Genomic DNA, 16,253 nt, shown 5'->3' with positions numbered 1-16,253 from the left:
ATATAATCCGCAATTAAGCCTAACTTAATTACTACTTATTAAATAAGCCTAACTTACTACTACTAGTAGTACTTTGTTACCACTTTATTACTACTTATAGTACTTTACTACTACTTATTACTTCTTATTAGTGCTATTTACTACTACTTATTCAAATCGGCCAGTCCCACATTGATATACAAGGCCTTTGATGTGCGAGAGATTTTTCGGGAAAAAAAATCAGTTTTTGTGGTTGCTTGTATTTAAAGCTTTGAAAGCTTCAATTAAATCTTTATTAAAAACGCTTATTGCATGCTCAAAATGAGCGCGAATAATAGATACCTTAATTGAGTGGAAACGTGCTACAAGATTTGTTAACTACTTTTCGCACTGAATGTTCTTTTATTTCGCAAAATTGGCGGAACCCCTTTTGCGAAAAGTAAGATAAAAAGGATGTCTCTTAATTTCGTTCTTTGTTTGTATCTAATTTTCGAGCCAATTTTACTAAGGCGGATATTTTGGGGTATACCTCATTGTTGTAATGTTTCCAGTCCCAGGGACCAGAAAACCTCCTTAAGGCTTTGATAATAATTTACTGAAAAATTTTTATTGGCGATGGAATAGTTTTCAAATTTTTTATCACAAATTTTAGCAATTTTTTTTTTATAAATTGACAGTTTTGTCATTCTTTGTTTCTCCAGCCTCAAGAGCAGAGGAACGTTCTCTAGGGATTGATAATAGGTTAATGCATAGTTTCTAGATTTAATGAAGTGTCTTTCAAGATTTTAACATTACGAATTTTAGTTTTTTTTTTACAACAGTTGCAATTTTTTTTACTTTTAACATTTGTCATTATTCAGGTTTTTTCGGCCGCAGGGGTCAGAAAAACCTCCTTTAGGCTTTGATTATGAGATACCGGAAAATTTTTATTGGCCATGGAATAGTTTTCAGCTTTTTAGTATTACAAATTTTAGTGATTTTTGATTGAACTTGCAAGTTTTTGAATTTTTTTGTCCTTTTTTAGGTTTCTATGGCCTCAAGAGCTAAGGAACTTCCTTTAGGGTTTTTTTATAGGTAACTGCATAGTTCTTAGTTGTAATGGAATGCTTTTAGAGAACATTTTTTTTCCTAATTTTTGGAAAGTTTATCATGTTGCAAGTTTATGTATGTTTATGAGCCACTGAAACCATTCAAGTCTTGAAATAGTGATACTGGATGGGGCCTTGAGACAATGAAGATAATTTCACGAATTTTACGAAGATTGTTTTTAAATTTGCAATTGTTTTTCAAAAAATTTCTACTTTCAGTTTTACGACCATTACTGGCCTGCGAAACTTCATAAGTCTTGCAGATGGGTTGCATGACAAAACCTCAGAGACAAAAAATGGCTTCGAGCATTTTTTTAATCACTGCAAAATCTGAAAATTTGTCTTTTAAATTTTGCTTTTTTCAGTTTCTAGCCTTGTTGCTAATTAAATCATACAACTGAAAAAAGCAAAATTTAAAAGACAAATTTTCAGATTTTGCAGTGATAAAAAAAATGCTCGAAACCATTTTTTGTCTCTGAGGTTTTGTCATGCAAGTTGCAGAGTCGAATCTCGAAAATTATCGCAGCCCTCTCTGTCGGTCGTGGTTTTCCCCTTCTCTTTCTTACGTTTTATCTCTCTCTCACACTCTCTTTCCTTAAGTCTTTTGTTGATGCCGCGCATCAGCTGCTGTTATGAAGCGTGATGTCATCATCTATTACCCTCATTAACGCTAAATTTTATTAAAATTGTTTTATCATAAATGATTTAATTAGCACTTTTAGTAAATCTTTGTTAATTGCTTTCAAACAAAGTTTAGCAATTATTTTAATCCTGTTTGTTTTTATTTGTTTGAACAATTTTTCGTCCTCAGAAACGGGATAAAGGTAGCGGGATAGAAGGAGCCTTTCAGCTCACTTGTTTCCAAGTATGCGATTCACAGGAACTGTTTTGAAGACTTATGATGTGAAGGGCGGTTCTTAGAAATTGGCTACTGACTGAGCCAGCCGGTCGTTTGAGAGCAATTCGCCGACATTAGTCGGTTATGTTTAATTGAATTGGACGTTGGCATAACACAAAGTTAATTTCATCGAAAAATTTCTGTTAAGCTGTCTTCGAATATTTGGATAAATTGTGAATAATGAAATTTAACGGTCCGAACAAAAAAACGGAGTCCGAATGAAAAATAATGAGAGGCCGAAAAATAATTCGGCGAAATAATTTGGCGCTATTTTAGAGGGACGACTATAAAGTGACTCTTTGAATTCGACGTTTTCAATTTTTGGTATCGTTGATGACATCTGAGGGTTTGGAACACGTGCGAATGCACATTACCGATCCATCTTGTTCCCTTTATTTGGTTGACGTCAGTCATTTGGTTTTGTATTATTTGTGCCTAAAAGTAGCATTCAATGTCTGTTGGGTAGTTTTAAAGTTTAATACAATCTTGTTTAAATTTTAAAATGTTCGATGACTGTTAGGAGCTTATTACTACCCTTTGCTGTGTTTAAACCCAAACATGACCTTGGGGTTAATCTGCTAATAAGATCTCTGTATATCTTGATAAATCATTTTCCTATTGAAAACCCATATTTATGGGCCTGTTTTTTGCGACTCGAAGAGAGGGTTTATGCGAATTGTGTAGTGTTTATACGAATAGTGTTTATACGAATTGTATTCGTACTGCCAGCTTTTCGTCTGATCATTTTTTTTCCGACCATTTGATTTTGCAAAAACTGGATAAACAGGTTAAGCCCGGCCGCGATGCTCACTGCACGCGACCCGACCTCAGTTAAGCAAAAGCTAGCCTCCCTAAGCAGCAGCTGACTGCTGACGAAGTCAATTGATCGGCAGTCGTTTGGGAGCAAATTTCCCGGTAATCTGTTATCTTTTTAATGTCACTGAAACTGAATGTAAAAGTCAATGCCGCATGTGAAAGCAAGTGTTTAGGTCAATTGTCTATGAAAAGTTCTTGAAAAATGGAGTTATTCTTGTTCAGGCATTTTTCTGTAAGACAGCCAGAAAAGGTTTGAAAATTTTTTGCAAGCGATTATTTTTTTTCGTTCACATGCGGCAATTCAAAGCAGCTTTTTAATTTTAGCGTTTTTTTATATCAAAGCGTTTCTTAATTGCTGTCAAACGAAGTTTGAATTAATACTAGTAGTCATGTGGGTGTTTTTAATGCGATTTTTGGCTTGTGCATTGGAATTTTTATTCTGAAAAACGGGATATACAAGTAGCGACCAGAGGGCAATAATTTCTCTCAGAGCCTTTCTTTCAGAGGGGAATAATTTCAACTTGCTAGTTTCCAAGTATGCGAATCACAGCAACTGTTTTGGAGACGTATACACATGGTGTGAAGTGCGGTTCTTAGATTTTGACCCCCCTTCCCCTCCCCCCACACAATTCACCCCTCTCACAGCCCCACCCCCCTCACTTCAACCCTCAAATCCCCAACCCTGCACTTTGTTCAGGCAGAATGGGCAGCCACGTGCAAACAAAGACCCCCACAACCGCTGCCCCCAGCCCCTTTTAAGCTAAAGCTAGCCTAACTATATCCATGCTAGCTACTGACGAAGCCGACCGCTCGCCGGTCGTTTTAGAGCATTTCGCTCGACGTTGGTCGGTTATCTTTTATAATAACTAGTTAGTGCTTGATTGGAGGTGTTTTTGGGGTGTATGAAGCAAATATTAAACTATGAGATAACATTTTGAGTTTTTCGTGTGGATTTGCCCTGTTTGACTCCTATTAACTTCTTGTGTTCTTCATTTTTTTTGCATCATTCGGGTATAATCTTCGTTGAACTGGGTTGTTCTAGTGGTTTTAAAATTTTGATGCGATTGGTGTTTTTATGTGCTGTTGTTTTTCTTAAGTTTAGAGCAATAATAATCAAATTTTTGCCCCATTTTTTCTGACACGCCGGCATTAAGGCTCAATTTTTAATGACTTGGTTTATTAATTTTTCAATCATTCTTGAATTATTTTGTTTAATGGCAATATTTTGAAGCCAATTGTCCTCCAATTTAGAGCCTGGGATCGTCACAGTCTTTTCTGACGCTTAGAAAACATATTAGGTTTTCGTGTTTTTTGTCTAACTATTTTCATCCCAAGGTTGGTCAGTTGGGGTCATGGACCGCTGTTTCCGTTAATCTACTTGCTATGTTTGAGGTTATTTATTTCTACTACTATTATGTTTTTCGCAGTATTTTTTTGTTCAATCTTTAGTGTTAGCTGTTATTGAGGGTTTTTCAACCAAAAGGTGAATATGATTGCAAAACGGCAGTCTTAGCTAAATTGAATGCAGCAAATCTGACTTTTTAAAGTTTCTGATCTTGGAATTAGTTCTTGCATTAGTAGAAGTAGAATCGGATTTGTGGATTTCCCAAGGGTTTTTTCATCCCTTTAATGTTTCTTTTGTAGGGTGCGGCTGCCATAAAAACAATGCAACCGCTTAATGAGCTATAGAACCACAAAGATGCACTTTTTGAACTTCTCTAATTTCGTGGTGGCTGTAAAACTAGCATATAGTAACTGATAAGTGAATGATAAAATGGGCAACTCTTGTTTTGTGGTTCTTGGACACAATTTCTTTATTGATAGCAAGCTTTTAAACGATATTCTTAATCTTATTTTACAGTTTTCATCCCAAAGCAACTGGTTGTCAACATGCAATCCGAGATCTCGTTGACAATCAGCTTTCATCACGGTAGTGTTATTCAGCATGACATTTAGGCTTCCCTTCATCAGCAGAAGGGAACGCCTTATTGCATTTAGTTTCGTTAAGGTTGCACTAGTGCATGTAAGTTTGCATTAGTATTTGTAAGGTTTCGTAATAAACCAACTGCATAACGTTGGATGGACAGAAACTAATTGTACTGCAAGGTACGCTTCAACTAGTTGTTTTGAGGTCGCAACTTGTTATGAATTTGTAGGAAGTTAATATCAGGTTTGGCTTTTCTTAATTTTTCCATGTTTTAATTATTCGTATAATTCAGCGGAGAAGTCATTTCGTTTAGTGAATGTCGATTGTGGGTTTAAGTGAATACTACCTCCTCTCAGTTCCTGAGTCTTTTGGCTATGTTTATGACTTCATCAACAAAGTTTCGTTTCGCTTTACCGTTTTTAACAGCTTGTTAGCTTTTTGTGAAATTTTTTAGGTTAGTTTTTTATCGCTTATTCTACCTACAGCGCTTTTAAGCAGCCGTTGTTCAGCAAAGCAATCTGAAATGAACAGAGTCATAAAAATGAAATCAAGAATACAAAACGGATGAAGCCTAATTTTAGATGCCTGTTTTTGAACTTCCGTCTAATTAGTCTTAGTTACCATGTCTTCTGTTTGGCATTGATACTAATCCCTGTATCCGCGCATCGCTCAATGTGTTTGTTTCAGCACTGTGTGTTTCTTCAGGTTCCTTTTATTTCAGGCTGATATGTGAGTGTGAAGCCTGTATAATCATACATAGCTAAATGAGGTAGAGATTGAGCAAATGCGACTGTTGTGATACAGCGAAGAGAGTGTAGATCGAGTGGACATTAGTACAAATGAATGCTATTACGGCGTCCTCTTTGGGGTCAGCGGAGGAGTACAAAAGACTCACAAGTCAAATTGAGGAGTGGAACAAGTACCGACTGTCTTTGTTTGAGTTGTCTCTGCCTAATGAGGTAGTCATAGCATTGATTTCCTATCAAACAGTTTTTGATCAGTAGCGTACAACAGACGAAGTTGTTTTCAATTTAAAAAAAGAATTAATTTCTCGTTTTGGCATTGCAGCATATAACACAGTATATCAAGAATATAAAGTGATAAAGTCGCCGCAACCAAATCAAGAGGACAATCGACGAGATTAGGTGGTATCTACTTTGTTTGGTATCTAAAGTTTGAAACATCGATATCGGATTGAATGACGTTCGCTTTTCGATTTCCAGCTGGTATTCTCAGCAGCCCCGTTTCTGACAATCTTGTCACACGTTTAATGCAATTTAACTCACAGCTTATTACAAAAATTATTTGAATGTAAATTGTAAATTATGTGAATGTAAAATCAAGACAAATTTCAGTAGCTCATAAATATGAACATCATATACAGTTAGCAAGGAATGTTTTTCAAAATGTCTCAACAAGAATCATTCTTTCTGCGGAACTATATAAACTTAATATAAGCACCGTTTTCTGCAATTGGTAGATTGGTAGCAGAGACAAGTAACAGCAGCACCCATAGACGAGAACACCATATTGAATAATTGGGTTAAATTTAGATTGGTAGAAATTGATCAGTTGCTGCCTGGAACGGAACATAATGTCTTGTTGTGGAATTAAATTCCTTTGAAGCTCAAATTTAATAATCCGGGTCTGTTTTTGATCTTCATCAGTGGTGGACTTTATTTTTATGGCTCGGAGCGCATTGATTTGATGAATGTAGATGGAGTGTGTGTTGTCTTACCGCGGCACGCCTACACTGAATGTGTTTAATTGCTCTCAAACAAAGTTGTAGCAATTGTATTAGTCCTGTCGGTCTTTTTACGACTCGAAGAGGAGTAATGAGATTCTACGGGTTTTTACGACTCGAAGAGGAGTAATGATATTCTACAGGTTTTTACGACTCGAGAGGAGTAATGAGATTCTACAGGGTTTTTTTTTAGCAGAAAGTGTAACAGCCCTACCCCATTATTATTCCTTAGGCAGTATAATGTTCCAGCTATTAATCTATTAATCTTATAGCGCCTTTCCGCTCAAGCTTTGTTTTACTTTCGTGCCACTGGACCATAGTGTATTTATTATTGATAACACAATTTGGCACGCAATTTATTTAGCTTTTGCGTGTTTCAAGAGCTAATTGAGAATTTGTTCCGTTGGCCATGTTCCTTCGCCCAAACGACACTTGATACTTTTCTGCTTACAATCCAGTTAGTTGAGCTTTTTCTCAACAAGCTTTTATAAATAACCTATTCAGTTTAATTCAATATTCTGAAAACTTACTTTGTCGATTTTCCAAAGAAAAAGATAGAGCACAGAAAACAAGGTAAGATCAATTAAATTGAAGTTGTTAATTTCAACAAAAAAACTAAAACAACCCAATCTCGAATCCCGCATTCGCAATTCAAACGTTCGTTTTTTTAAATACCTACCGGGTTGTTATATTGTTGACAGGTTCGGGATTTTTTTTTCAAAATAAGCTATCCTGCAATTTTCAGGAACATCTGCTTTTTCTTTACCTTCTTTTCAAAAAAAAAAAAAAAGAGAAAAATAACTCAAATATTCGGTCGTTTTTGTGATCTGCTTGACAGATAACGGTTGTTCTTTTTCTTAGATGAGCAATAATTGCCTTTAACTTTAGAACGCTTTGACAAATAGGTACTGATTTCAGAGGCTTCTCAAGCGTTATCCGATTTATCGGAAAATAGACGCTCCTTGCTTCCGCAGCTTCTACATTCCCAGTGTTTGTAGGTCCCACGTAGTAAGACTAAGGGGCTTAGCAAGGGAGGTTTCGGCGGCTGCTACGGCAACCTCAACGATACATAACTTAAGACGAGAGACCTGAAATCCTAAGTTAAAAAAAGTCTCTGCGTTCTTTTCTGTTATCTCTTAGAGGCCAGCTTTTTCTGGTCCCCACAATTTTGAACAACCGATATCTGACTTGCCGGTCCAATCGCAAGGTTGGAACTTTGTGCAGCATTTTTTATTTCCATGTAATTAATAACAAATGGCTGACGCAGCTCTGGAAGCTAAACTTCTTCTACCGGAGCCTTTTAACGGAACAAGTGATATTCAGGCCTATATAACACAATTCGAACTCTTGAGTTCGTTACAAAATTGGCTAAAAAAAGCATTCAATAGTGATGGAACTCCGCAACACGACAGCGCTGGTCAACAGGTTTACATTGATAAGCGTCATACTATTTTTCCCTTGCGCTTACGAGGCAGTGCTATCGAATTTTATCAGTCATTAGATGACGCAACAAAAAATGATTATTCAGAGCTTAAAAAGCAATTTTTGCGCCAATATCAGGAACCTCCTGAATTTTTTCGGTCATCCCTTGCAAAACGTATTCAAGGCGAGTCCGAAAAAGTAAGTGAATTTTTAGCTGAGCTCAAACTTCTAGCTAATAAGGCTTATCCCCAAGACACGCAGGCAATCAGAGACCATATTGTGCTTCAATCTTTCATTGATGGCCTTCACAATATTCATGTAAGGGTAGAGTTAAGAAAGAACAAGCCGGCTGACATTAACGCGGCCTTAGAATCAGCACTCCACTTCGACGCAATTTACCGTCTTGAAGCAAATGCAAATGAGACTGCGCCTTCATCTACTTCTGTGAGTTCCATTGAAGCACTTTCGCGTAAAGTTGATAAACTCATGGCCGGACAAGTTAGTTACCAACCACGTTCTCGTCCGATGAACAAAAAATCGGGTCGCAGGAGCAACTCTCCTTACAGATTGTCTCCGTTTAACAAACGCAAGTCACCTACTTTCTCTCGTAGCCCATCGCAACACGGAGAACGTCGTCAATCTTCCTCTCCGCGAAAAACGTTTCTTGACAATTCACACAGTCGTTCAATCAGTAATGAAAGAAAAGTCAGGTTCACCGGACCAACTATTTGTTATGGTTGTAATCGTAAAGGTCATACTAAAAATAATTGCAAAAATTGTTGGAACTGTGGTTCTTCTCAACATCAGCGACGTAATTGCCCAGAGTCAAAACCATACTCTAACCGATAGCTTCTTCTATCGCCATAGTCCACTTTGAAAGAGTTTGTTCTCCATTTTTAATAACCCATGGCACAAAACAAGCGTATTTTTGGCATACAGTCGCTTCTTTCCAAAATAATAATCGCCGATAATATACTGCCTGCCCTGATTGATTCAGGTGCTTCAATTAGTGTAATTCGTGCCGATGTTTTTGGCAAGTTCAGCAACTTTAGCCCTTCGCTTACATTGGAAGCATCTGATATCCAAGCATCCGCCATAAATGGCTCTATGCTTCAATTTAAGGGTATGTGCTTGCTTCCATGTCGTTGGTTTAAAAATGGTCCCATGTTTTCTTTCAAATTTTACATTTGTGCCCACCTCAGTGTTCCTTGTGTGGTCGGTTTTGATCTCCTACACAAACAAAAATGTGCAGTAGACTTCTCTCGGGGTTTATTAGATGTAGGTGACGCAGTACTGGAATGTATCAGTCCGTTGTCTCAGTGGTTTGAGGATAATTCTCCGACAACTGAGACTTCGCTTTGTTCTGTAACTTCGCGTTTCCTTATTCCACCTCGAAGTGAAGCACTCGTAAAATGTAATCTAAAGTCACATCATGCGCATAAGTTTTCTTCAAGCAGTTCGCGTACTTCGTCTGACGCGACTGTGGGTTTGGTTGAGCCCCACGTAGGTTTCACCAGTTTAAACTCCCTTTTAGTGGCCTCGTCTCTTGTAACAGTTTCTCAAAATGAATTTTGGCTAAGAGTACTTAACCCTACTTGTAATTCCGTAACTTTATATCCTTCGCAAACTATTGCGCAAATCTTACCCTACAACGAGACTGTCCTTCAAACTGTTGGTTTCAATGCTGTTGACATCAATTCAGCTGAAACTTTGATGCAGTTGTTTAAATCAAAGTTCAGCACTCTCACTAAAAAACAACAAAAGGACGCTTTTAGTCTACTCAAGCAGTTTGCAGACGTGTTTGCTACCGACAAATGGGATCTAGGCTCATGTAATTTGCATAAACTGCGTATTCAATTGAAAGATGACGCCCAGCCTAGCCGAGTGCCATACAGATCAATGAATCCTTCTAAAGGAAAAGATCTCAAGGATAAGATAACCAAACTCCAAGAAAAAGATCTCATATCTCCTACTCATTCCGAGTGGGCAGCTCCAACCGTGTTAGTTCCGAAACGTGACGGGTCATATCGTCTTGTTATTGACTATCGGAAACTAAATGCCCAAACAGTCAAAACATCGTGGCCTCTTCCGCGCATATCAGATATTCTAAATAATCTCGAGGGAAGCATTTTCTTCTCTAGCCTCGACCTTTGCAGTGGATTTCATCAAATGGAGATTGATGAAGAAGATCGACACCTTACTTCTTTCATTACGCCGTTTGGACTGTATCAGTGGAAACGGATGCCAATGGGTCTTTGCAATGCCCCTGGAGCATTTCAAAGACTAATGGAAATTGTTTTATCAGGGTTGACATATGAAATTGTCCTGGTTTATCTTGATGATATTATAGTCTTTGGTCGTTCTTTCGAGGAACACATACATCGTCTTCAACTTGTGTTCCAACGCATACGGGAAGCAAATTTGAAAATTTCACCTGCCAAATGTTCCTTATTCCAAACGAAGTTAGTATTTCTGGGTCATGTAGTCTCTGCTGACGGGATACACACTGATCCTGCTAAAATAGCAGCTGTGGAGAAATACCCAGTTCCACAAACTATTCGTCAGTTAAGATCGTTCATGGGCCTTGTTGGCTTCTATAGAAAGTTTGTTCTCAATTTTGGTTTGATTGCGAACCCTCTGTACCAATTGATGAATAAAACAACAACGTTCCATTGGACAGCAGACTGCCAAAAAGCTTTCGAGAAATTGAAAACAGCGCTAGTATCCGCTCCAATCTTAGGTTTTCCAAATGAAAAGGATCAATTCGTTCTTTGTACTGACGCATCGCTTACTGGAATTGGCGCAGTGCTATCTCAAAAACAGAAAAATGGTGAAAAGGTTATTGCATATGCTAGCAAAGTGCTGCAAAAAGGTCAAAGAAACTACTCGGCTACGAAACGTGAACTCTTTGCTGTGGTGTTCTTCACATCATACTTCAAAGAATTTCTTCTTGGGCAAAAATTTCAGATAATTACTGACCATCGCGCCCTCGTTTGGCTCTATTCGTTCAAAGAGCCTGATGCAATAGTAGCGCGTTGGCTAGAAAAATTAAGTATGTTCAATTTTGAAATTGTCCATCGGCCTGGAAAAACTATTGCAAATGCTGATGCTCTTTCCAGATTACCACCTTTGAATTTATCTGCTACTTCTGTCACATCTGTTTCTTCGTCTCCGCACTTTTCAGAAACGCAAGATCAGGATAAAACTCTGTCTGTAGTCAAATCATGGTGTCGAACAGGTGAGAAACCACCTCGATCCTTAATGTTTGGTAGACCATCTGCTTTGCAGTGTTACTGGCAGCAATTCGAGACATTGAAAATTATTGATGGTGTTTTGTACCGGCTATTTCAACAACTGGATGGATCTACACTTTTCCATCAGTGTTGCGTTCCACTTAACCAGGTTCAAAAAGTTCTTCTTCAGTTGCATGATTCACCTGCTTCAGGACATTTAGGCAATAAGAAAACTCTTGATCGGGTACGTCAGCGATTTTACTGGCCAGGATTGAAAAATGATGTGGACTCCTGGATCTCAGGTTGTGCAACTTGTCAAAAACGAAAGAATCCCAAACAATCACATCAGCAAGAAATGCAGCTCTGGGCATTCTATGAACCTTTTCTTTGCGTGTCAGTTGATATCCTTGGCCCTCTCCCAGAAAGTCGGTTGAATGAGAAATTTTATAAATACATCCTAATGATTGGAGACCATTTTACTCGCTGGTTCGAGGCTGCACCCCTACAGAACATCGAGGCTGAGACAATCTGTAGCACTTTCTTAGATCAATGGGTCACCCGATTTGGTGTACCTGAATATATTCACAGTGACAACGGTTCGCAGTTCACATCGCGCCTTTTCGCAGATATGTGCAATAAGCTGCAGTTAACCAGCTCAAGATCTACTCCTTACCACCCGCAAGGAAATGCAAAAGTGGAACGCATAAATCGCACTTTGGAAGATGGGTTGGCAAAGTACTGCGCAGAACGGCATGAAGTTTGGTCTGTTCATCTTCAATCTTTCATGATGGCCTATCGTTCTGCAGTTCATGAGTCGACAGGTCAATCGCCTTTCCGATTAGTTTTTGGGAAAGAAATGCGCATGCCTGTTGATATGCTATATCCAACATTGCCCACTCCAATTGTTGGTCATCGGGATTATGTTTTTCAACGTTTAGTTGAATCTTCCACCATTTTCGAGTCCGTAATTCAGAAAAACGGATGGGAAATGCGCCGACAAAAAGCTATCTTTGACAAAAAGAAGCATGGTCCTTCGTATAAGGAAGGAGACCTGGTGCTTCTTCATTCACCAGTGTGCTCACAGGGTCAAACTCCTAAATTAAAGAGCTTCTGGTCTGGACCTCATTGCGTGAAAAAGGTTATTAACCAAATTAATTTTGTTCTACAAGACGTCAAAACTCAAAAACAACAGATTGCTCATTACGATCGCATTAAACCTTTTACACCATCAGACCAGCGGTTGCGCAGAAATCGTTCCAACCAAACTGTAAGACTAAGTCCTCAACCCATCGTCCCTGAAGACGATGATCTTGTGTTGGTTGATTTATCTGAAAGACAGGCTTCTACCTCTGATAGGTTACAAAACACTACTAACCCTACAAGTTCCGCCATTCCGTCACCGCCAGTTTTTTTGTCAGAAAATCAAAGTGGTTCAGGTTCCACAACAGTTCCTCAACGACCGCGTAGAGCTGTTGCTGATCATGCACGGCATCCAGGATTTTTCCGTTTAGCTTATTTTGATTCAGACAGTGATGTTGAGTGATTTGTTTAGATGCTCTTTGTGCAGCAAGTGTTGCTGTTGTTCACTTGCCTAGTAGATTGCAGTTTCTCTACACTTGTAGGCTATGACATCGAGGAAGTTCTCACAACAAAAATTTACTCGCTTCTTCCGAGTGAACAGTGTACGCCTGATAAATTAAGCACCAAAAACATTACTTTTGGTGGTTTGGTTCTTCATGCGCCCGAAGTTGATATTCAAATGAGTTTTTGCATGTTTCAAGCTTCTTACGCTGTTACCGGATTAGCGCATTCTGCCCGATTTGATGATTCTGTGTATTTAAAAGAGTATTCTCGCCTAGTGCCTACTTTCTATGCATTAGAAACTTGGGTTTGCAGAGCAATTTGGAGTGGTCGCAATTTCAAACTTCCAGGTTTTGCAGATGAAAATTTTAAAATGACTGAGGGGGATCTTTTGTTTGATGGTAGACCATACAAACCTGGCAATTTCAAGGTATTTGACTATTCGTACTCTTTCATGCGTGGTGGCAAGAAAGCTGGAATTTACTTCACCTGGCCTGTGGATTGGATTACCCCAGGTGGATCGAAAATTCACGCATCTGGTGTTATAAACGCAAAATTAACCATCGGCAAAGTAGTCGCAACTTTGGACAAAACCAGCTCTCCATGGTCCTTAATCTTGACAGATCCCAATGAAAGATCCACGTCCTGCAGTTTTCCAGGTTCTGTCTTTCAGCATGACTCAATCACCTATTTACCGCATTTCTACGGTCAGTGTGAGATTAAATCAATATTTGAGTTCTCTCCGGAGCATCCTGGCGTTCAGATCTCTTCTGCTGATTCAATGTATTTGAGTGGAAAAACTGCTTCCAGGGATGATTCCCGCGTCTTTTATATAGAACTTCTGAACACAACTGTTAGTGTTTGCTCATATAAGGTCCGACCAACAACCTACTCTGGTGTTTACTTTGTCATTGAACCTATAACGGAGCAACTTCCGGAAATAGATTACAACACAGATGCAATTCCAAACTTAGTCTATGGGACAAAAATTGAGTTTGTGCATGTCAACGCGCATCTTTCGCGTCAACGAATTGTAAATTTCATCAAAAATGAAATTTGCAATACGCGTCAGATGATCTTAAATGGACTCATTTCTTTAGCGTCAAACTTGGGCAATCCTAATCTCTTCCTCGGATCCGGTTCCATGTTAGGCATACATGCTGAAAAAGCGGGAGCTGTTCTTTACGTCCACAAATGTGTTAAAGTCGAAGCTCGAATTGCAGACTTCCCCTACTGCACAGAGGAAGTTCCTGTTCTTTTGGGCAATGATACGCAAATTCGTTTCATGAATCCGATAACACAAGTTGTGTATCCAAACTATACTTTGACTGCTTGTGATCCCATAGCACCTTACATGTACCGCACGTCTGAAGGCATCTGGATGCACTATGGAGATGATTATTCGGTCGCACGTACGCCCGAATCTCTAAGTGTTTTCAGCCATCTAGATTTTAGTGATAACTTACCTTCATTACACACCGCTGGTCTCTTTTCTTATCAGAACTTGAGGCAGAGCGCAAAGGCTCGGGTTCTAAAATACTCGCGCCGAACAATTTCGGGACGAGAAGTATATCTTGGTCCTCGCAGCCAATATTCTCATCCTGGTTTAATGCATTTTAATCCAAGCGTTTCCGAAGAACTAGAAAATTTGGCGGCTTGGAAATATTTGATTGATTTGCAATCTGTTGCGAGTGGTGGTTGGTACTACGCCGAGAGGTGCACTGTAATTACGCTAACAACTTTAGCGCTTCTAGGGCTCTTTATCTATATATTGAAACTTGTATTTGCGCTTAGGCTCCTTTCTCATGGAGTTCCTTTCTGGACAGTTTTCCGGCTTCTTAACCCCCTTGCGCCTTTTACGCAGATGCTTCAAAATCACATAAATAATATACACGCATCTGCGCCTGTCAATCATGACCAACTTGTCAATGAAACTGATGGGAACCCTGATAATCGCACTGTAATAGTTGATTCAATTTATCCGTCAGCACAATTAAATTCTGCCCGCTACACAACAAAAATTTAAGCACAGGTTGACTCTTTATCGCCTATAGTGTTCTGTCTCAGAAAAAAAAAACTGCCGCTTTCTGATTTTTGTCTTTTGCTTCATTCAAAATTTTTTTCTTTTCGTTCATCAATCACTAGCAGCCCTGATGCACTTCTGTACACAAATGATTGACATTGCTTGTTTTAGATGTCGACAAGCTCAGAGTCAATCAACACTATGCCTGCTTCTCCAGGCCCTGATATTCTTCTGGACACAGATCTTCTTTCAGGTGCTTCTTCGCCTGCAATTCCGTTGCTGGACGATAGTATGGACTCTCAAGCAGATACAGGAATAACTGGCAACTGGGCAAGTGATCAGTCGCTTGAGTTCCGTCAAAACCTCTCGCAAAATCGGGATCCTCAGCCGCACACGGATGTCTGCTCATCTGCTTCTTCGGATGAAATGACAATCATCTTTTGTCCGCCTTCCAAAAACATTCCAGTCGTTCAGACTGCTTCTGCAACAGCAGCTTCGGGTTCGAGAAGCAGCCCGCTCGAAGGAAGCAATTCACGCCAGGCTATGGGTCCACCTCGCAACGGTCCCTTACGCCTCAACGGTTTGGTGTATTCAGCAAATTTGCATGCCGTGTTGCGGGTTGTTGAATTTTACCGCAATGGGAAAGTTCGCCTTCAGGATCCTTACAATGCAAGGCGAAGGCCTCTGCTGGATCCTGCGGATCTAGTCGCTATCCCTGTTGACAACTCGGCTGAAAATCGCGACCTTCGAGATCAACTTATTCGACTTCGTCGATCCCGTGAGGCTCACGAGCGTGACCTTTACCAGGCTACCAATGAGATCGACAAACTAAAAGCTCGCATTTCCGAGCTGAATCAAATGCTAGATGATTCTCGGACGGCAAATCGTCTGCTCTCCGCGAAGGTTGTTACGCTGGAGAAAAAACAACCTAAAAAGCCAAAATCCTCTAAGGTCCGCAATGCAGGGGTGAATACGGACACTATGTCTGCCTCTGAGTCCTGTTCAACGACCTGTCGTCACCTCAGAGGTCTCCAAAACGAATTCCGCTCCCTGCGTTCTCAATTACTTCGGGGAAATCATAATCCACAAAACAAGAAAATAAAAAGGAAGCCTCGCTCGCGTTCTTCGAGCTCATCGTCCTCATCGGGTTCGGAGACAGAATAGTGGGACATGAGGACATGTCCTTCCTAAGCGGGGTGATGTAACAGCCCTACCCCATTATTATTCCTTAGGCAGTATAATGTTCCAGCTATTAATCTATTAATCTTATAGCGCCTTTCCGCTCAAGCTTTGTTTTACTTTCGTGCCACTGGACCATAGTGTATTTATTATTGATAACACAATTTGGCACGCAATTTATTTAGCTTTTGCGTGTTTCAAGAGCTAATTGAGAATTTGTTCCGTTGGCCATGTTCCTTCGCCCAAACGACACTTGATACTTTTCTGCTTACAATCCAGTTAGTTGAGCTTTTTCTCAACAAGCTTTTATAAATAACCTATTCAGTTTAATTCAATATTCTGAAAACTTACTTTGTCGATTTT

The 16,253-nt window shown here is 39.4% G+C and overlaps 1 protein-coding gene across 1 annotated transcript in view; it reads left to right on the top strand.

Annotated features, from left to right (window-relative positions):
- The first annotated feature begins 5,433 nt into the window (after nt 1-5,433).
- The window catches only part of LOC142345495 (afadin-like), a 115,067-nt gene continuing 104,247 nt past the window's right edge, over nt 5,434-16,253 (top strand). Inside the window, exon 1 of the mRNA XM_075397564.1 lies at nt 5,434-5,667. Within this exon, the coding sequence (XP_075253679.1) occupies nt 5,548-5,667 (120 nt within the window). The 5' untranslated portion in view covers nt 5,434-5,547. The remainder of the gene's footprint in view (nt 5,668-16,253) is intronic.

The sequence above is a fragment of the Convolutriloba macropyga genome, chromosome 9 (genome assembly GCF_964194025.1).
Source record: "Convolutriloba macropyga chromosome 9, txConMacr16.3, whole genome shotgun sequence".
NCBI classification, from domain to species: domain Eukaryota; kingdom Metazoa; phylum Xenacoelomorpha; order Acoela; family Convolutidae; genus Convolutriloba; species Convolutriloba macropyga.
This window is presented reverse-complemented; position numbering and strand designations above follow the sequence as displayed.